Source organism: Cucurbita pepo, chromosome LG09 (genome assembly GCF_002806865.2).
Source record: "Cucurbita pepo subsp. pepo cultivar mu-cu-16 chromosome LG09, ASM280686v2, whole genome shotgun sequence".
Classification (NCBI taxonomy): Eukaryota; Viridiplantae; Streptophyta; class Magnoliopsida; order Cucurbitales; family Cucurbitaceae; genus Cucurbita; species Cucurbita pepo.
In genome coordinates, this window is record NC_036646.1 from 9264175 (window position 1) to 9286225 (window position 22051).

The 22051-nt window shown below is 41.8% G+C and overlaps 4 protein-coding genes across 6 annotated transcripts; 2 read left to right on the top strand and 2 right to left on the bottom strand.

Moving 5' to 3' along the window:
* Nucleotides 1-383: 383 nt before the first annotated feature.
* LOC111801460 (LRR receptor-like serine/threonine-protein kinase FEI 2) lies at nt 384-6472 on the top strand. The gene is made up of 13 exons (XM_023685466.1): nt 384-719; nt 1497-1632; nt 1728-1799; nt 1923-1994; nt 2652-2723; nt 2860-2931; nt 3024-3095; nt 3897-4003; nt 4089-4262; nt 4339-4671; nt 4792-5046; nt 5154-5287; nt 6075-6472. Exons 1-13 carry the CDS (start codon nt 572-574, stop codon nt 6297-6299), a joined length of 1872 nt encoding a protein of 623 aa, XP_023541234.1. The 5' UTR covers nt 384-571; the 3' UTR covers nt 6300-6472.
* Nucleotides 6473-7410: 938 nt separating this feature from the next.
* Nucleotides 7411-9821, top strand: LOC111801962. The gene is made up of 5 exons (XM_023686212.1): nt 7411-8083; nt 8177-8310; nt 8394-8541; nt 8628-8734; nt 9560-9821. Exons 1-5 carry the CDS (start codon nt 7774-7776, stop codon nt 9599-9601), a joined length of 741 nt encoding a protein of 246 aa, XP_023541980.1. The 5' UTR covers nt 7411-7773; the 3' UTR covers nt 9602-9821.
* Nucleotides 9822-10918: 1097 nt separating this feature from the next.
* LOC111801963 (homeobox-leucine zipper protein HAT5-like) lies at nt 10919-13530 on the bottom strand. Its single transcript, XM_023686213.1, has 3 exons — nt 13208-13530; nt 11540-11934; nt 10919-11470 (listed from the first exon to the last, which is right to left on the bottom strand). The coding sequence occupies exons 1-3, from the start codon at nt 13374-13376 to the stop codon at nt 11159-11161; spliced, it is 876 nt and encodes a 291-aa protein (XP_023541981.1). The 5' UTR covers nt 13377-13530; the 3' UTR covers nt 10919-11158.
* A 1939-nt stretch (nt 13531-15469) lies between these two features.
* LOC111801611 (protein QUIRKY-like) lies at nt 15470-20909 on the bottom strand. 3 transcript variants are annotated; one of them, XM_023685657.1, is made up of 3 exons: nt 17245-20909; nt 16949-17149; nt 15470-15988 (listed from the first exon to the last, which is right to left on the bottom strand). In XM_023685657.1, the coding sequence occupies exon 1, from the start codon at nt 20829-20831 to the stop codon at nt 17643-17645; it is 3189 nt and encodes a 1062-aa protein (XP_023541425.1). In that variant the 5' UTR covers nt 20832-20909; the 3' UTR covers nt 15470-15988; nt 16949-17149; nt 17245-17642. The 3 variants fall into 3 exon arrangements, with proteins under 3 accessions (XP_023541425.1, XP_023541424.1, XP_023541423.1); XM_023685656.1 differs by having other exon boundaries at nt 16949-17156; XM_023685655.1 differs by having other exon boundaries at nt 15473-15988; nt 16949-20909.
* Between the last annotated feature and the right edge of the window lie 1142 nt (nt 20910-22051).

The following is a 22051-nucleotide window of genomic DNA, read 5'->3' on the forward strand; positions in this document are numbered from 1 at the left end:
AAAATATTTTTTTAATTTTTTTTACAAATATAAAAGATATTAATATTAATTTGTCCGAGTATTTGTTAAATAAAATACTAACCGTTCTCATAACAACCTAACTGTAACAATATTTTAAAATTTTTAATATATTTATTATTAAAAAAATAAAGATTTGTTTGAGACGATAAAATTAAAAAAAGAAAGAAAAAAAAAAAAAAACTAGAAAAGGCAAGGATATCCTGTGGATGTTTCCACTGCACGCACAAAATGTAAGCAATATCCATGAAACGCGTGTCCCCTGTTTGGAGCGAGGTCATGATCGAGGGAAAAGCCTCTCAAAATTAACTTTTGAATTTCTCGTTGCGTTTCATTTGCACAACTCTCAATGCCCACTTTGAAAAAAGCCTGCCACTCTGCTCATCAATTGCAGGAAAGTAATTTCTCTCTCTTTCTCCTATCTCTCTCTCTCTCTCTCACCTGTTCGAATGATTATTCAGTTTAATAATGGCGTCTTCCTCCTCCCATTTCCCCGTTTACCACTTCCCCAAGCTTCCTTCCTACTCCAACCTTTACCCTTTTTATCATCACAATGAAACCCTCCTCTTCATTCTTGTCTAACTCAGCTGCGGCCTCCTCAATGTGCAAGGAAATTCAAATGGGCATGTTCGTTTTGGCTTTCTCATCCATTTTGCTATGGACCCTTTTCGGTTCTTGCACTCTCGCTCTTACCCCAGATGGTAAATCCCCGTTTTGGGGCTTCCTCTGCTTGATTTCTTTAACTTGTTCTTCTTTTTCTAATGTGGGTATGCTGGAAAATGATGTTGTGTTGATGATTTTGAACCAATCGAATAGAATGAGTAGCACTAGCTGTATCTTGACGCTTTGTTGTGGCATGTTTTTTTGTTTCGTTTGAATGATTATATTAGTTTTCATCGCCTTCTCCATGTTCGGTTAGGAATCACGACTTTTCGCAATGGTATGATATTGTCCACTTTGAGCATAAGCTTTCATGGCTTTGCTTGATCATTCCAGGGGATTAGCCATGTGGGACTCTCTCCCAACTATCGTTCCCTCGAACAAAGTATGCTATAGAGCCTCACCTAAGGCCTATGGAGCCCTTGAACAACCTCCCCTTAATCGAGGTTTGACTCCTTTCTTTGGAGTCCTTGAACATAGTACACCCTTTGTCCGACACTTGAGTCACTTTTGACTACATTTTCAAGGCTCACAACTTCTTTGTTCGACACTTGATAATTCTATTGGCATGACTAAGTAAAGGGCATGACTCTGATACCATGTTAGGAATCACGATTCTCCACCATGGTATGATATTGTCCACTTTGAGCATAAGCTCTCATGGCTTTGTTTGGGCTCCCAAAAGGCCTCATACTAATCAAGATATATTCCTTACTTATCCATGATCGTTCCCTAAATGAGCGAACGTGGGACTCCCTCCCAACAATCGTCAACAGTTCATTCTCATTGTTTTCATTTTCAAATCCTCCATGGCATAGGCCTAGCGTTGTTGGAAATTAGAAGCGCTTTTAATGATAGCAAAAACCTCCTTGGTGATTGGGAAGCTTCTGATGAGTCGCCCTGCAAATGGACTGGTATATCTTGTCACCTTGAGGACCAACGGGTCAGCTCAATGTATGTCACTTTCCATATTTGCCTTCATTTTATTTCAGGGTTGTGTTCTTTCGTCTCCTAATTGATGTTTTGATGTTTGGTTTTGGATGTTTCAGTAACTTACCTTACATGCAACTAGGAGGGATTATTTCTCCTAGCATTGGAAAACTCAGTAGATTACAGAGACTGTAAGTCCTGCGGCCATTTCTTCCTCATATTTTCCCTCCTCAAAGTAATATGATTGGCAATATGCTGAAGTTTAGAGCTTATTTCATCTTACTTCTCCTTCTTCACTTTTGAATGTTAAACAGGGCACTTCACCAAAATGGCTTACATGGATATATTCCTAATGAAATCACTAAATGTATTCAGCTAAGAGCTCTGTAAGTATAGAGTGTTCCTACGACTAGTTTCAGGGAACGAAGCATTCCTTATAAGGGTGTGGAAATCTCTCCCCAGTAGACGTGTTTTAAAATCATGAGGTTGGCAGCGTTATGTAACGAGCCAAAGCGGACAATATCTATTAGCGGTGGGCTTAGACGGTTACAAACGGTATTAGAGCCAGATATCGGGCAGTGTGTCAGCCTCCTCATTGGGCTCCCAAGGGGGTGGATTGTGAAGATCCCACATCTGTTGGAGAGGGGAACAAAACATTTCTTATAAGGGGGTGGAAACCTCTCCCTAGTAGATGCGTTTTAGAATCGTGAGACTGACGGCGATACGTAACGGGCCAAAACAGACCATATCTGTTAGTGGTGGGCTTAGGCTGTTACAAATGGTATCATAGCCAGACGTCGGACGGTGTGCTATCAAGGACGTTGGGCCCTCAAGGGGGGTGGATTGTGAGATCCCACATCGGTTGGAGAGGGGAACGAAACATTCCTTATAAGGGTGTAGAAACCTCAACCTAGCAAACGCGTTTTAAAATCGTGAAGCTAACGACGATACGTAACAAGCCAAAGCAGACAATATATGTTAGCAATGGGCTTGGGTTGTTACCTAAACATTCATCCGAATTTATCTTTTGACCATTTTTATAGGTATTTGAGGTCTAATTATCTTCAAGGTGGCATACCATCAGATATTGGGAGCCTTTCTGCTCTTACAATACTGTAAGTTTTCCTGAATGTTTGAAAAAATGTTACTTGGATCTTCTTTTGGTACTGTTCATCTCCACTAAATTAGTAAGATCAGGAACTTCTCTTTTTATTTCATTATTATCTTCTCAATATTGAGGTTCAAATGTAGGGATTTATCAGGCAATTCGTTAAAGGGTGCTATTCCATCATCCATTGGTCGTCTCTCGCTTCTACGCCATCTGTAAGTTGAATAGTAGCTATGGCACAACAAGAGTTCACTTAACACTTTTACTTTTACTTGTGGTTATATTAATGTTTCCATTTCATTTGCAGGAATTTGTCCACAAACTTTTTCTCTGGGGAGATACCTGATTTTGGAGTTCTAAGCACATTTGGAAGCAATTCGTGAGTGATCCAGTCACATGTATTCTCCAAAATTTACATTCATACCAAGTTGTTGAATCATCTTTGAAATTGTGATATACATCTGGAAATCCCTCATAAAGGGTTAAAACTTGAATATTGTGTAAAGTTCGTTGGCATTGTATTATGGGATTCAGTGTTGAGGTGGGAGGGAGTACTACGTTGGCTACTTAAGGGAATGATCATGGGTTTATAAGTAAGGAATACATCTTCACTGGTACGAGGCCTTTCGGGGAAATCTAAAGCAAAGCCATGAGAGCTTATGCTCGAAGTGGACAATATCATACTATTGTGGAGATTTATGATTCCTAACATGGTATTAGAGTCATGCCCTTAAGTTAGTCATGTCAATAGAGTCCTCAAATGTTGAACAAACAAGTTGGGACCCTCAAAAGTGTAGCCAAAAGTGACTCAAGTATCGAACAAAGAGCGTACTTTGTTTGAGGGCTCTAGAGAAAGGAGTCGAGTCTCAATTAAGGGGAGGCTGTTCGAGGGCTCCATAGGCCTCAGGGGAGGTTCTACGGTGTACTTTGTTCAAGGGGAGGATTGCTTTGGATCGTTGGGAGGGAGTCCACATTGGCTAATTAAGGGAATGATCATGAGTTTATAAGTAAGGAATACATCTCCACTAGTACGAGGCCTTTTGGGGAAATCTAAAGCAAAGTCATGAGAGCTTATGCTCAAAGTGGACAATATCATACCATTGTAGAGATTCGTGATTTCTAATATTCAACGTCTTGTCATCTGAGATTGTTGTATTCATAGTTAAGTGTGTAACTGCAGGTTTGTTGGCAATCTAGATCTCTGTGGTCATCAAGTTAACAAGGCCTGCCAAACCTCGTTGGGATTCCCGGCAGTGTTGCCCCATGCTGAAAGTGATGAAGCTTCTGGTTAGCTTGATGAACAACGACATTTCAACTTGAATCACTTTTTTCTCCTTGTAAAACTTAATAGTTCTTCCTTGATTTTCTGTAGTGCCTGTGAAAAGGCCTTCACACTACATCAAAGGAGTATTAATTGGTGCAGTGTCCACCATGGGAGTTGCATTTGTAGTACTCGTTCCATTCTTGTGGATCCGTTGGCTATCAAAGAAGGAACGAGCTGCGAAACGATACACAGAAGTCAAAAAACAAGTGGTTCACGAACCAAGTAATCCTCGGTTTTCGTTGCAGATATGTTTTTCTTTAGTATTGTGCAACTGATGCTAAACCTCAATGTACAACAGACACAAAACTTATTACTTTTCACGGCGACCTACCGTACCCGTCATGCGAGATCATCGAAAAGCTGGAGTCACTAGAGGAAGAAGACGTTGTTGGTTCAGGAGGATTCGGGATCGTGTACCGAATGGTCATGAACGATTGTGGGACATTTGCTGTTAAAAAGATTGATGGAAGCAGAAAAGATTCTGACCAAGTGTTTGAGAGAGAGTTGGAGATTCTGGGTTGCATCAAACATATAAACTTGGTCAATTTGAGGGGTTATTGTAGTCTTCCAACTTCAAAGCTTCTTATCTATGACTTCCTTGCAATGGGCAGCTTAGATGATTTTCTGCATGGTATGACATTAACAGGGGTCCATCTTCCATCCTTTTTCGAGTCGTTCCACTCGTTTAGTGCCGAGCGTTTTCAATATAACGTATAGAGCATTATCGTTTCCTTTTTCTTATCTCATGCAGAACAGGAATCAGAAAGACGACCTTTGGATTGGCGAGCTCGTTTGAAGGTAGCATTGGGCTCTGCTAGGGGGATTGCATACTTGCATCATGATTGTAGTCCAAAGATCGTGCATCGTGACATTAAATCGAGCAACATTCTTCTTGACGAGAACTTGGAGCCTCATGTATCTGACTTTGGACTAGCCAAGCTTTTGGTTGATGAGGATTCTCATGTCACAACTGTTGTTGCTGGAACATTTGGTTATTTGGCTCCAGGTGCCCATTAGTTATACGTTGTTTATGTTCTTTTCGATACGATCGTTCGAGAATGATTTGAAGTATTTCCTTACTCTTAGATGGCTGACTTTGCTATGTCTATGTAGAGTATCTACAAAGTGGGAGGGCGACCGAAAAATCAGATGTTTATAGCTTTGGAGTCTTGTTACTCGAGCTGGTGACTGGGAAGAGACCAACTGATCCATCATTTGTAAAGAGAGGCTTGAATGTTGTTGGTTGGGTAAGCTCTAAAAACGCATCTTTCTGCCCAAAACATTACTCTTTATGGTTCTATAAACTTTCTACGATGGTTCCGTCGAGGATCGATAGAAGCAAATGAAATTTGAGCTCAATTTCGTTCGAGAAAATTAGTTTTTTCAATGTTCTAGACAGCAAATGTAATGACCCAAGTCCACCGCTAGCAGATATTGTCTTTTTTGGGCCTTCCCTCTTGGGCTTCCCCTCGGTTTTTAAAATGTGTCTGCTACGGATATGTTTCCACACCCTTCTGAAGGGTGTTCGTTCTCCTACCCAACCGATGTGAGATCTCACAATCCACCCCCTTCAAGACCCAGCGCCCTTGCTGGCACTCATTCCCTTCTCCAATCGATGTGGGACCCTCAAATCCACCTCCCTTTAGGGTCCAGCGTCCTTGTTGGCACACCGCCTCGTGTCCACCCCCTTCGGGATTCAACCTCCTCGTAGGCACATCTTCCAATGTCGGCTCTAATACCATTTATAACGACCCAAGTCCACCACTAGCATATATTGTTCTCTTTGGGGTTTCTCTTTTGAGTTTGATCTCAAGGTTTTTAAAAACGCATCTGCTAAAGAGAGGTTTCCACACCCTTACAAAACAATACTCTTTATGGTTCTAAAAACTTTCTACGATGGTACCGTCAAGGATAGAAGCAAATGAACTTTGAGCTCACTTTTTGTTTGAGAAAATTAGCTTTTTCAATGTTCTAGACTGCTAATGTATGCACAGACACACATATTCACTGTTAGAACATGATGATTCATTACAGATGCACACATTATTGGGAGAAAACAAAATGGATGAGATAGTCGATAAAAGGTGCAAGGACGTCGATGCCGATACAGTCGAAGCAATCCTTGAAATAGCAGCCAAATGCACGGATGCTGACCCAGACAATCGGCCATCGATGAGTCAAGTTTTGCAGTTTCTAGAGCAAGAAGTCATGTCACCATGTCCTAGTGATTTCTATGAGTCTCATTCTGATTATTCTTGAAACTCTGTAACAGAAATGCTTATATAACTCCAGATCAGTGCAGTCCTTGAATATTTCATCTCTCTCAATGAAATATGCAGATCATGGAGTTTGATGGTTAGCCTAGCTCTGTCTTGACTTGACTGGTAAGTTATATATAATGTTTGGTCTTGTAGAAAGAAAATTGTGTATGATATTGATTGATTTCTTACTGTAATACTGCTATATTGTCTTTCTTCGGTTTTTTTTTAAGGTTTTTAAAATGCGTCGCTAGGGAGAGGTTTCCAATTCGAGGCCTAGTGTCCTCGTTGGCACTCATTTCCTTCTCTAATCAATGTAGGACTCCCCAATCCACCTCCCTTTGGGGCCTAGCATCCATGCTAGCACAACGCCTCATGTCTACTCCCTTCAGGACTCACTTCCTCGTTGACACATCGTTCGGTGTCTAGCTCTGATACCATTGGTAATAACTCAAGTCGACCGCTAGCAAATATAGTCCTCTTGAAGCTTTTCTTCAAGGTTTTTAAAATGCGTTTTTTAGGGAGAAGTTTATACACTTTTATAAACAATGTTTCATTTTTATCTCCGATCGATGTAGTATCTCACATTTACTTAAAGTGTGGCAAAAGGGTTTCTGAGTTTAACTCCAAATGTCAAAAGTAAGGTATAAAGCCACCTACTGCCACTGACTTTCTGCTGTATCCTTCTGTTCTTGGCTGTTGACTGTTTTTTTAAAGTCAAATCTGTAACAGGGGCTGACAAACCCATCTGCAAGAGAATCTGTATCAGACTCCTGCCCCCCTCGGTTGAATTCTATGTAATGTAATTCCTTTACACTGATTGGATGCTAATGATTATTTTGTTAGGTTATGATTGGATGCTAATGATTATTTTGTTAGGTTATGAACTTATTTACAGTGGAGTGAACGGTTATATACAAAACTATCTTTAGTAAATGGTAGAGGTATAAAGAGTTATATCGGATAAAACAGCTATCTATAGTAAAAAGTGGGGTAAAGTTATATATAGTAAAGAGTTATATTTATACGGGACTTCCTTGATTGAAGATGAACTTTTTATTTCTTGTTTTTTTTATGTTCATATGAATGTGTGAGTTGTTGTGCTATAAGGACAAGCACGATAGAAAGGGAGCGGCTGTTTGGTTTTTAATGTTTTAGAAGTGGCAACGACACAGAACTGGAGTTGTCTCTTTCTGCTAATGGCTTTCTGACCTCTTCAAAGGCCAATCTGTAACACAGCTTCGAGTTTTTTCTTTACAGGCCTCTGTGTTCTTCAGAACTTTCCCAAATCCCCTTTGTCAGATTCACGTCTGAATTTACATTGCATGCCATTATTACTCTGATTATATTCTGTTTCTTTTCCATTTCTATATCGCCGACACTTTTTGCGTCTTTTGTCGGCCAAACATCCAAGATAACGTTTGGTTGAGCTAGAGCAACAGTAGCTTGGAGGTGGGTCGAGGGTAAAATCCAGTATGAGTCTGGAATTGAAGCCGATTCACCACCATTTCTGCCGCCGTAGCCGCCGGGATTACGACTGTCAGCAGCAGTTTCAACCCAGTTCGTTCATTTCTTTGCTGCCGAATTACCATTTATTGAATGGAAAACGAGGGATTTCAGCAAATGGGTCCGTTGGGCTGCTGAGAAGACGAAGTGGCGGCGGAATTAGTCGCCGGAATGTTGTGGTGGTGTCCAGCGTTGGGGGTGTACCGATTTCAGATGGGTCGAAACCAGACAAAGGCTTTGTTTCTCCTCCTCTCAGTGACATCCTTTGGCCTTCTGCAGGTTAGTTGATGAACAAAAAAACCCTTCTGAATCATAATCTGTGAGAATTTCTTCATCAAACCCATGCCGTGAAACTGAAATTCGATGAAACAGGGGCATTTGCAGCGATGGCAATACTGGGGAAGATGGATCAAATTCTAGCGCCGAAGGGGCTTTCTATGACAATTGCACCATTAGGCGCCGTCTGTGCCGTCCTGTTCGCGACGCCCGCCGCCCCTGCCGCTCGAGTACTCACCCTGTCTCGAATTTGCCTGTTGCTTTGGTTACTATAGTCTTTTGCTGAATTGGGTTTGTTTGTTTTGTGATGCAGAAGTACAATATCTTTGTGGCCCAGATTGGTTGTGCAGCAATTGGGGTTTTGGCGTTAACTTTGTTGGGGCCTGGATGGTTGGCTCGAAGCTCTGCTCTTGCTGCATCCATGGCGTTCATGATCTATACGGGTTCAACGCACCCACCAGGTTGAAATCATGGCACCTCAAGCTTTGAGAATCCATTGTTTGTTTGTTTATATGTATTGGGTTTGATTTGATTGTATTATGAACAGCTGCGAGTTTGCCGATTCTGTTCATCGATGGGGCTAAGCTGCATCATCTGAATTTCTGGTATGCTCTGTTTCCTGGCGCCGCTGGATGCATAATCCTCTGCTTGATAGTAAGTTCTCTCTCTCTCTCTCTCCCTCCCCGTTACGTGTCGCCGCTAGATGCATAATCCTCTGTTTGATTTTTTGGTCCGTTACGTTAGTCTCACAGTTATAAAACACAGTTATAAAACGAGTCTACTAGAAAGAACCATACACTTCTAAAAATATTTCATTCCTCTCTCCAACAAACGTGGGATCTTACCATCCACCCCTTGGGGGCCAGCATACTCACCACCTGGTATTTGACTCTAATACTATTTGTAACAGCTCAAGCTCACCACTAGTAGATATTGTCCGCTTTGGCCCGTTACGTGTCGTCGTCACTCTCGTGGTTTTAAAACACGTCTACTAGGGAAACCCACACCCTTGTAAGGAACACTTCATTCTCCCATCCAACAAATGTGGGATCTCACAATTCACCTCCCTTGGGGACTAGGATCCTCGCTGGCACACTACCTGTTATTTGGCTTTGATACCATTTGTAACAACCCAAGCTCACCGCTAGCAGATATTGTCTGCTTTGGCCGGTTACATATCGTCGTCAGTCTCACGGTTTTAAAAATGCGTCTACTAGAGAGAACCACACCTTTATAAGAATACTTCATTCCCCTCTCCCACAAATATGAGATTTCACAATTCACCAGCACATCGTCCAGTATCTAGCTTTGATACCATTTGTAAAAGTCTAACCTCACTACTAACAACAATTGTCCGCTTGGACCCGTTACATCAAAAGACAGTTATTTGATTAAATTAATGTTTTATTGAACTTAGTATCAGAAATGTCTCCGTCCTTGTACGTTTTGTGAAGTGGGTATGTTTTTTGTTGGTTGCAGCAAGAGTTAGTGGTGTTGTTGAAGGAGAAGATCAAATTTTAACAGCCATTACTGAGAAGGTCTCCCAAATTAAAGCTCATTTTTTGTGGCTTTGATTCCATGAACACTCTTATGGTCTGATTTAAATAACTCTGTGATTTTCGAGTTGAAGTTTATCTCATTTAATTTTTGAAAATAAAGTGTTTTTCTCTTGATAATGTTCTCGAAAACTTTTCCGTTCGGTTCAAATAGCACTGAATCAAAATGAGAGGTTTATCGACCACATCAGGGAGCTTGCTCGATTCACAAAAGGGTATGACTCGTAATTCACTTTTGGTTTTGTGTTCAATAGCCCGACCGTAATGATGTTAATTATTGGTACATTCACAAGTTGCTCGGTCCATCTTTATACCATTTCATATATGTTTGAGGATAAGCACAGACTTTCAATTCAAACACAATCTCTGGTAGGGTGATGCGGGTGTAAAAATTGAAAGAGGGGATAGAAAACAAGGTTAGTGATGGAGATTATATTTTCCTTCGGTCCAAATTCCCGCTTCGTTATATTAAGTGGCAGGACCTGGGCCGTGTTTTTGACTGATCTAGTCACGGTTCAGTTGCCAGGTGGTCAAGCATGTCCACGTCAGTGGACCCGATCACAATGGAGATTCCAAGTCGAGGTTTTGGGATTTTCTTTTTATTTTTTTATTTTTTTATTTTTACCATTGTACAGTGACTGTCCCCACATTGATGGTGACGGTCCTGTCGTTTTAATAAAACCTCATTTTTGCAGCCATTAATCTGACAAGATTATGCACACGTGACTCTAATCTATGGAAGCCCCTCAGTTCCGGGCTTTTATGGTCGGTCGATCTAAACCGGCTATCTCCGGTATTATCTTACACGTGTCGCTCTCTTATTCGTTCGCATTTTACTCTTTCTACAGTCAATGGATAAGGTAACTCAAACCTCTCCCTAACCTTTCCTACACCCAATAAATAATCCCCACCACGTACCCCCTTCTTTATTATTTTTATTAATTATTTTCTAAAACGGTAAGATGGACACCAACGGGCCAAATGGACAATATCTGTTAGCAATGAACTTGGATTGTTACAAATAGTATCAGAGCTAGACAGCGAGCGGTGTGCTAACGAAGACGCAAATAGTATCAGAGCTAGACACCGAGCGGTGTGCTAATGAAGACGCAAATAGTATTAGAACTAGACACTGAACGTTGTGCCAACGAAGACGCAAATAGTATCAAAGCTAGACACTAGGCAGTTGGGCCCCTAAAGAGGTGGATTGTAATATCCCACATCGGATCGTACAACAACCTTAATCTCTTCAAAAGTATCCTAGAAGGAATGAAAAGCATCCTTAACCAAACTTAGAGAAGATATTATTTAATCACATTCAAAGGAAACAAGGACTATTTCACAAATTAAAACCTCCCTCAACCAAAACCCAAGAACATAAACAGAACGGTTTCAAATCGACAGAAACTAAACCCGGTTCGGGTTGACATGTCGGCGTGGACGTGGGCTACCATTGCTTGGAAACACCAGAAAAACAGGCTTTAAGGCTGTACAGGAAAGGCACAACACAGAAAAAGGCTCACTAAGACCAGGACCAAAGAGCACTGTCTTCATCAATGGGGAACACAAAACTACAAGCACTTGCAGGCGGGTCCGAGCAATCGACATCTTCAAGCTTCGGGAAGACGTAAGTAGGCAATAGATTCTTTCCCATGTTATCGTCTTCGTCTTGTGATAAGTCGGACTGATCGGGATCGAAAATATACGAAGAATCTCGAGGCTCTACGAGTGGGCTATCTGTATTAAATATGTCACTTGATTTGTCTACTTCAGACACCACAGAGCTACCCTTTTCTTTTGCTTTGAGTAGCAGCTTGTCTGTTAGGACAAGAATCTGTAACATACAATGTATTGTTTCTTAGAGTTTAGTCAGCAATGGAGCTGAATTTTAAGAACATGTTACCTTAGCTTTTAGTGAATCCTTCTCCTTGAGTAGCTTCTCATACTCAACCTTGAGGCTTCCATAGCTGGATTGAAGAGCCTCGTAGTTCTTCTCGAGCTGCTTTGTTTTCCACCGAGCTCGACGATTCTGAAACCATATAGCAACTTGACGAGGCTTCAGCTCAAGATCCTTTGCTAATTGAACTTTCCTTTCTAGTTCGAGCTTGTTATCGATCTCGAAACTTTTCTCGAGGAATCGGACTTGATCGGAAGTTAAACGCCTCTTCTTTTCAGGGTGATGGAAGTAATCATCTAAGTCTTCGTTTCCGTTATCTTCGGTATCGAATGAGTAAAAGAACGGTCTAGTTGATCCGTTTCGTCCATGGATATCTTTGAAACTTATCGTGGATTTTGAACCTATAACCAGAAAAATCTTTCATGAAAAGATCAAGTTGGGCATGGATATAATCGCAACGGACTATTGATAACAGCTCAAGTTCATCGTTAGTAGATATTGTCTTTTTTGGGCTTTCCCTTTTGAGTTTTCCGTCATGGTTTTTAAAACGTGCCTGGTAGGGAGAGATTTCCACACCCTTATAAATAATGCTTCATTCCCCTCTCCAACCGATGTGAGATCTCACAATCCACCCTCCTTCAGGGCCCAGCGTACGCGTATGATAGAGAGAGATTTCCACACTAATGTTTTGTTCCCCTCTCCAACCGACGTGGGTTCTCACAATTCACCCTCCTCCAGAACCCAGCGTACACATCTGATAGGGAGAAATTTCCACACCCTTATAAAGAATGTTTCGTTCCCCTCTCCAACCGATGTGAGATCTCACAATCCACCCTCCTCCAGGGCCCAGCGTACGCCTCTGATAGGGAGAGATTTCCACACTCTTATAAAGAATGCTTCGTTCCCCTCTCCAACCGATGTGGGATCTCACAATCCACCCTCCTTCAGGGCCCAGCGTACACGTTTGATAGGGAGAGATTTCCACACCCTTATAAAGAATGCTTTGTTCCCCTCTCCAACCGATATGGGATCTCACAGTCCACCCTCCTTCAGGGCCCAGCGTACGCGTTTCATAGGGAGAGATTTCCACACCCTTATAAAGAATATTTTGTTCCCCTCTCCAATCGATGTGGGATTTCACAATCCACCCCCTGAAGAGTCCAACGTCCTCGCTAGCACTCGTTCCCTTCTCCAATTCGATGTGGGACCCTCCAATCCACTCCCTTTTGTGGCCCAGCGTCCTTGTTGGCACACCGCCTCATGTCCACCCGCTTCGAGGCTCAGCCTCCTCATTGGAACATTGTCCGTTGTCTAGCTCTAATACCATTTGTAACAGCTCAAACCCACCCTTAGCATATGTCTTCTCGAAACCATTAGGAAAGTTTTACTCCCAAATGATATATCTCAAATGAAATCAATCAATCTCATACATTCATCTTCAAAATTGAACTGCTAGAACATCAGATTCATCCAACAAGCAGAAAACAAACAAAATCAGATACCAAACTCATCAAAAGGCAACCAAATTCAACTTCAAAATCAGAGATCAATGATCCAGCATTGAAAATTCACTCACAATCAACACATAAACGCAAAGGGTAACCAAAACCATAATTTCTACAAAGAATCATCCAAGAACAGAAAGAACTGAAGAAATCAAGAAGAATGAAGTACCAAGCATAGAGGGGGAAGTCGAAGAAGACGACCCAGAAACGAACAGAGCATTAAGAGGCTCAGAAACAGAGGACCCTTTACGATTCTGAAGAAAAACAGTATGGTTGGAAGAAACACCACTTATACTACCACCGTCGTCGCCGCCGCCGTAGACCCTCCGAACCGCCATCGACAAAACGGATAAGATTATCCGGTGGGTCTATGGCGAAAGAAGCTGGTGATTATGATTTCGGAACAACGGCAGCTCACACCCATCACTCAGAAGAAGAAGGATTAAGAGATGGCTTTTCTCGTCCCTCCCTTCGGAGGAGGAAGAATTTTGGTGGGCTTATAACGATAGCAGCAAAAAGCTTCTCATAAAACTGTAATTACCACAATACCCTTGTTGGGTTACCTAATTTACTCGAGCGTCACATGTCTACCATTTTTGCCTTGGCTTGTTCTCAATCTACATCTCACTAGGGAGGTTTTGCTCGTATACTAGCTCTGACATTCTCTTGCATCTCCTACGAGACCATGTTATCTACTTCTAAAAGTGAAAGTTATCTCACACGTTTATAATCCCTTTATTTTCGAGTAAATTATCGGGATTGGTTGGAGAAGGGTAAAATGGGAAATGGGGGTAATAAGGTGAGAGAGAGGGAGAAGATGGAGATGACAACAAGGCAAACGAGGGAAATGTGAGGTAGAAAACCAGGAACCCTATCCAATAAGTAGCTTCCATCATGTGCTTATGGGTCCACCAATCCCTTCTATCTCTCCATATTGGCTTGATGGGGCCTTCTAGTATCAACACATGGCGCACGTTCCACGTAAAATTACATATTTGCCCTTACGTAAGCTTTAATGCTTAAGTTAGTTGAGAGGAATTAGTGTCTCGAGAATTTTAGGAATTATGAAGAGCTATAAACTTAGTTGAACTTCCATTCTCCGTGTTTATATATCTTTCAATTAGGGTTTTGTTGATTCCTTTTAGAGCTAGGACCGAGATCACATAGACCTGAAGATATTGTCATAGACCCTAGACGTTTTTATTGAATTTACCCTAACCCCACGAACCTCAATTTTCTTTGATCATTTTCTTAAGTGTAAACTTCATCAATCATAATCAACAAAATGCTAAATTACAAAATAAAAAATTTAAAATCTTGTGATGGTTATATTTTTGGTGCTGGTTCAATTAATATGAGTTATTTTAAATTACTACATTATATTTATATGGTGAAATTATGGAAATTTTTATGAAATAAATATAAATGAAAATTGAAAATGATTTTAATTCGTGTTTATTCTTATAATTTATAGAATTTTCAAAACCAATTTTGATTGGATAAAAAAAGCATCATGACAAATTTTAGAGTCATTTTCACTGTTTAAGTCATAAAAAAAAAACACGTTTTAAAAGTTATATCAAATTTGCAATAAATAAAAACTTTAATTACAAGCATCCAAAATTGTAAAAATAAAAAAAAAATAAAAAAAATTTAAAACTGAGAAGGACCACATCCATGCAATAAAATAATTTGAATTTAAAATTCTGCCACAATTGGACAACGGACAACTTGGGTTCATTGCATCCTTTTATGTATATTTGAGATGTTTCAAGATTATAAACGACAAGTGGGTCCATTTTCGATGGCATGAATGAGTGAGGTAAGAATGGATGGCATGAATGAGTGAGGTAAGAATGGCTGATAACACCCCTGACGTGGGATGACGTCAAGACACATGGATAATGTTAAATCGAAAACCAAGATACTGTTGGAAGTGAGAGACCTAGCCCCCAAGAGACAAGATTGAGCCGAATGACTTGGGCTAGTGTAGAGACAAGTCCAAGCTTGTTTGTCTTCGCCAATCAAATATCACTTGTGCAAAATCCAAGTTTATTCGATCACACACCGTCTGGCAATGATGGTGAGGGAATTGAAACTAGAGGATGGAATTGGATGACCATGGTTAGATAATTGGTGAAATCTGGAATTGGGCACGTGGTTGGATCGGAGGAGATTGGAAGGTGGGACAGCTGAGGAATATGGTAACGAGGGAGGGACTTGAGCTATTACAAATGGTATTAGAGTCAAATATGACTGGAGACGAGAACAAAATATTCCTTCTAAGGGTGTTGAAACCTCTCTCGATTAGTCTATCTCAATTTTCATGTGCATCTAAATCTAAATCTCCACCCATCATATCCCCAACAAATAATCAGAGTCTTTGAATTCAAATTTCAAAGTGTCCAATATAACTAAACATAACAAAACATCATGAACATGAACCAATATATTTGAGAACAAATGAAAATAATAAACATATATCTATAAAAGATTGAAATTGTTACCAGCATTCATTCATAGTTATAGACTAACAGTTATGCTAAACAGATCTCTTCAAATGGGAGGATCTAGTTCAAAGCTTTTTATTCATATATGCTTTCAATAAAAGAGAAGGTGAAAGAGAGGTACTCGTAGAAGGATTCAAGGCGGAGGAGCAGCAGCAGCATTCTGTTCAGCTTCATGGAGCAATTTCAAGATCTCTTCTTTCTTAACCGCCAAAGCCTGCATCTTAACTTCAAGCTTCTCCAGTTTCTGTCTGAGCTTAGTTGGGTCTTTCTTATCCGCAGGATCCTTTGGCTTCTTCTCTTTCTTTTCACCATCTTTTCCTTCCTTATCTTTTCCCTTCTTTTCCTTCCTTTTTTCATCTCCTTCTTCCTCGTGTTTCTTCTCCTTCTTCTCAACCTTATCCTCGTGCTTCTCTTCTGAGTTTCCTCCCATTATGTTTAATCTGGACACTCCAACAATTATAATGTGTTATTCAAGATTTCTCCCTTGTTGGGTATATACAAGAAAAGAAAAATGACCCTCAGTTCTCATGATGACTATTTTGTTCAACGTGAATAATGAAAGATTGACAGTATAATTCACCGAGTGTTCTTGACAAAAAAGTGTTCGAGGATTGTTGGGAGGGAGTCCCATATTCTCTAATATAGGGAATGATCATGGATTCATAAGTAAGGAAGCAGATCTTCATGGGTACCTAAAAGGCCTCATACAAATGGAGATCTATTAACCAATGATCATTCCTAAATTAGGGAAACTTCCTCCCAACAATCCTCCTCAGTCAGATGTAGGACAAATAAGTTGGGAGCCCTTGTATCGAACAAAGGGTACTCTAGAGAAGAGTGGAGAGTGTAGTCAAAAGTGACTCTGGTATCGAACAAAGGATACTCTAGAGAAGAGTCGAGAGTGTAGTCAAAAATGACTCTGGTATCGAACAAAGGGTACTCTAGAGAAGAGTCGAGAGTGTAGTCAAAAGTGACTCTTGTATCGAACAAAGGGTACTCTAGAGAAGAGTCGAGTCTCAATTAAGGGGAGGTTGTTCGAGGACTCCAAAAGCTTCTTGTTGAGTAATATCGAACAAAAAAGTTGTGAGCCTCGAAAGTGTAGTAAAAAAAGTGTAGTAAAAAATGACTACAAGTGTCGAACAAAGGGTGTACGAGGATTCCAGAGCAGTCAAGTCTCGATTAAGGGGAGTGTGTACTTTAGTACAAGATTTTTTTGGGGAAATCCAAAGTAAAGCCATGAGAGCTTATGCTCAAAGTGGACAATATCATACTATTGTAGAGATTCATGATTCCTAACCGAACAATTTAATTCGTGAAAAAAAATAATAATAAATCAGATCCAATATGAAAATGGACCCATTCAAATCAAGTATTAAAATAATGGTGGAGAGAAAGAAAACCTGAAATTGCAGAGAGGTAGATCAGCAGTTACTCTTTTATGACAAAATTGAAGGCAAACTGGATGATTTGTTCTGCAATTATTGGCTCTGCAACTCATCTCCATAAATATGGCAACCCAATGGCCAGAAATTGATGTGGGTTGCCGAGAATCCCGGCACACGACTTGGTAATTTCTTTGTCTCAACTTATTTCTGATGGTCCTGATTTCTTGAAGACATTTTCCAATGTCAAGTGTAACAAAAACAATCAATACTCAAAAGAACTACAAGTTCAACAATGAAAAATGTATGGCTACCAATAACTTGTGATGTTCCAACTTTTCAAGACCCAAGCTATCGACCCTGTTCACCATGAGATACTCTATTTTCCCTCCATTTTTCTCTCTCAAAAATCTGAAATAGTTAGTCAATCGAAATCCAACTCCAAGAACAAAACAATATGATTACAGCTCGTTACTTTTTCTCTGCTCCCTTTCACACTTTACCATGATGTTTTCAGGATATCTTGTTCAACTAAACCAGTTGAACTTTTTTCTTCTTTGTTTTTTGCCTTTTCAATCGCCAACTCCCATCCCCACCCGCCACCGAAGTAGCCAGCTCAACCCCCATCATCAATTTGGGGTGTAATTATGGAAAGCCCCACAAAAAGGTTGGAAAAAATGCACTTTCAATACAATTAAACAACTACTCTACTCTACATTAACCTATCTGATAGGCTCGGTAATCGCCGGAAAAAGTTCAAACTAGCCGACGGCGTAGGGTCCCGGAACATGGGGTGGCGCAAGTAGTAGAATCCAAGCGCCACCGCCACCATTTTCGGTGGCACAACGTAGAGGATCAATGTGATAGTGAAACATACCCCAATGAACAACTTTGTAGCTCGAGGGTCCCTCCAGCTGACCAATGCTTGCACCCTTTCCCCTTGAGTTGCAAGATTTCCCAATACTGTTTGGACTCTAGCAGCTAGTATCCTTAGTCGGTCATACCTAACTCGGATTACATCTGGTGGTTTTGAGCTCGGAATTGTGTCAAATTCCTCATCTAGTTCATCTGGATCCACCGCATCGGCTTGCGACAGTCGTGTGTCCATTCCAGCAGGTATCTTTGGTCTGAACCGATAGTACCAAACTCCTATTAAGAACACATACAGAAACCCAGTTGGGGCAACCAAATCTGGGTACCAAACAAGAACTAAATACAGTGTATGAACAAGAATTGTGGTGATGGGGTTCCTCCATCTCCGGATATCATCCAACCACTTGACCAATCCAATTGCCCATGCCAAAACATCTACAATTCTAAACCAATTCGCCTTGCTTTTTCTCATACTCCACGTGTGTGAGTCCGCATCCAACATGTACCTAACCACCTCCGAGCCCAACGGTGGCTCCGACCGGCCTAACCAAGTCGCCACCATCTTCGTGGCAGCTATGCGTAACGCCTCTTGTTGAGCCACCCCAATTGGGCGGAGATAGTGCATTCTTGGAAGTAATGGCTGGCCGTAAACCGCACACGTCTCTGGCAACAATGCTGGACAAGCGAACCGGACAGCTAGCTCGATCTCTCCCATTTTCTTCAACCCTGCTCTCTGTAAGATCATCAAGGGGTACGTGTTTGTATAGATTTTGTTGCTCTCGAGTGTTGATACACGAATTCGTACTTTTCCGATATAGTTATCGGGCTTGTCCTCCGCCGCGTTGGAGTACATTCGCCAATTGTCGAAGACGCCGATGGTGAGGACGGTGCAGGGGTCGTAGACTTGCCACGTGTACTGTTCGTTCCAACATGGATCAGAGCTGTCAGTCATCGTTCTGGTTCGGACCCATTTTTTCCCGTACTTCGCGACGCAGTAAGCGTCGGTGGACCCCTTTCCCGGATCTTTAGTCTTCATCGGAAGCAACCCTCGAGCTCCGAGAATCCCGAGCTCCAAAATTCCAATGGCTGGCTTCCACAACTGCTTTGCCGTCGGCCGGAAGTCACTACATACGTGCGCAGCCTCGTCCAGCACGTGATATCCGCCTTCTAAGCAGAGTCGGAGATAGATTCTGCCGCCGTTGCCGCCTCCTAATGAGAACCACTTTGCTGCCACGTATCGCTCGTCAAACCGTTGTTCAATTTTATCAACCGGAATCATGACGTGGCCGAGGAGTACGACCTCCTTGCTTGTCCGGTCTTCAACAAGTAAGATCAGGGAATCTTCGAAAGGCTCGCCGGCGACGAAGACGAGGTCCTCGTTCCAGAGAAATGAAGCGCCGTGGCTGTTCATGGACCCTCGCTTGGTCCGAGCCGACTGAAAACTTAACTGTGCTTTGACTCGTATCTCTGGTGCCGTTAATGGAGGCAGATTTGGAGCGATGTGAAGGTCCTGCGCTTCTATCACTGTAACTCTCAAATACCATAGCTTAGGAGATTGATATACCTTCGAGCGCGTATGAGCCACGTGTGGAGCATCGGAGCACCAAGCCTCTGGAAATGCGTTGTCGGCTTGAGTTCCGATCCAAACAGAAAGCTGAATGTCGCCGGAAATTTTAGAGGGTTGTTGATCTCCGGCTCCGCCTTCGAGGCGGTACCATTGAGGGGCCAAAGGACTATCGGGCGGATCTCGCACAGGTACATCGGATAGATCGAAGCAAACGCCGCCGAGGAACTGCTCCGATGGCGTATCCCAGACTGAAATCTCCAATGTCCTATTCGCCGTATCAGATTTGTTATGGCGGAGGGCAAAGACCTGGTTCCACTCTGGTGAATCAGTCGGTTCACCAGGCCGATGACTAGCTGGATTCGATTTCTTGAAATGGCCTGATGTGCGAATCTTGAAGTAGGGGCTCTCGTTCGGGGCAACATTTCTGGCTTTCTCAATGCGGATGAAGAGATAATGCATCGGCTCCACAAGATCGTATGGATGAATCCTCTCAGTCTCGGCCATGAATTTCTTATTAATCACTCTTGGAGCGTAATCTCCATTTGGCCTTCTCAGAACTCTAGCCCCTTCCCCAAATCCTGCTCTGTTATTCTGCATCTTTCTCATTTCAGGAGCAAATTGTCCCTCCGCGGGTGGAGGAACATGTAACTCCGCCGGTGGAGGAACATGTAACTCCGCCGGTGGTGGAGCATGTAACTCCGCCGGTGGTGGAGCAAGTACCCTGGCCGGTGGTGGAGCAAGTACCCTGGCCGGTGGTGGAGCAAATACCTCCGCCGGTGGTGGAGCAAGTACCCTCGCCGGTGGAGGCTCAGTATGTACCGGCATCTCCTGCCGCGGAAACTCCTCGATGACAACCACCGGCGGCAAGTTCGAATCGTCGCGACCGACCTCCCCCAGCGGCGGAACCTCGAACGTCCTCGATTCATCGATCACAGGTTCCGGAGTTATCGGCTTCTCAGTCACAGTCTGAAGAGGCGGTTGCTCGTCCTGCGGCAGAGGCGGCGACGGATCTTCTTCAACCAACTCATCGAAGTAACAAATCCTAATGCCAATTTCGCCTCTAATCCAGCCGAAGACGCTCTTCTTCTCCAATTGATAGTAAACCAAACCCTCTTCTCCTCTCATCGTAAACTGGCTTCCGTACAGCTTCACCCTCCCCAAGAAGTTATCCTTCCGGCTAAAGCCATTCCCGTACCTCTTGTCGTTGAAAATCTCGATCTCGAGCTCCTCATAGTTCATATCATCAGGATCGGAGACGATGAATTCCAGCGTCTCGTTCCAGATAGGGTTAAGCTCGTGGATCTTAGTTGCAGACCGCTTCCTCTGGCCACCAAAAGCGACGACGACGTAAGGACTGGAGGTTCCTTGTCCATCTTTGGGAAGAAGGTTCCGAGCGTCGGCGATTTCGACGATGAGCTTTCTGACCGCCTTGGGCGGCGGTGGCCGATCCGGCGTCGTCATGGCTTCATTTTGGTATGAAACAGAAATAGAGGGGAAACGAAAAGGCGCTGATAGCGGAAAAAATAAATAGTGCCCATTGCTTTTTCCTTTATTTTCTTTTTCTAAATTCTTTTTGTTTTATCTTTTAAGAAATAATATATAAAAATATTTAATTACTATTTTAATATGTTTTAATTAAATTAATTTGTATTTAATTTTGTGATTTTAAAATTTTAATTTAATTTTTCGAGCTTAGTTTTAATTTTCATCCTAAATATTTTTTTTTTTTTAATTAAGATTTTATATTATCAATGGATTATTGTTAATATATATTTTAATTAAAGAATTAGCTAAAAAATAAAATAAAAATTTGAAGAAAAATACCTTTGATTTCATTAATCAAACCAACAATTTAATTAATTAAACAATTAAGTTTAGGTTGTAAGGTCTCGTCAAGTTTAGGTTTTCGTGCCCAAGTTTAGGGTTTTCGTGAATAGGGTTTGCTTCTGTCCCGAATAGGGTTTTTGCGCCCGAGTTTAGGTTGTAAGGTCTTGTAAACATGGCTACAAACATATTTTCGGCCCGACTTTAATCTTAGTATAATCTCTATCGAGTATGGTAAAAGACCAAAACGAGAGAATTTTTTTTTTGAACATCCTGATGGCACTCATTTGAGAAACGAAAAAAGTCAGTCATGGTACTCCTACTGTAACAGCTCAAGCCCACCGCTAGCAGATACTGTCCTCTTTAGACTTTCCCTTTTGGTCTTTGGCTTCCCCTTTAGGGTTGTAAGGTTTGCCGAGTTTAGGTCTTCGCAAATAGGGTTTGCATGTCCCGAATAGGGTTTTTGCACCCGAGTTTAGGTTATAAGGTTCCGTACACATGGCTACATACACATTTTGGGTCAAACTTTAATCGTGGTATAATCTCCACTTAGTATGGTAAAAGACTAAAATGAAAACGAAACTTCTCGAAACATCCAGATAACACTCGTGCACTCCTATTGTAACAGTCCAAGCCCACCACTGGCAGATATTGTCCTCTTTAGGCTTTCCCTTTCAGACTTTCTTTAAAACGCGTCGACTAGGGAGAGGTTTTCACACTCTTATAAGCAATCTTTCGTTCCCTTCTTCAACCAACGTGAGATCTCACACTAATGAAAAGTGCTCCAAATTAAATTATATCGAGTTTTTCGCTTTCATCTTTCAAGTCACAATCCGAGACTCAAGCCTCGAGGTCGT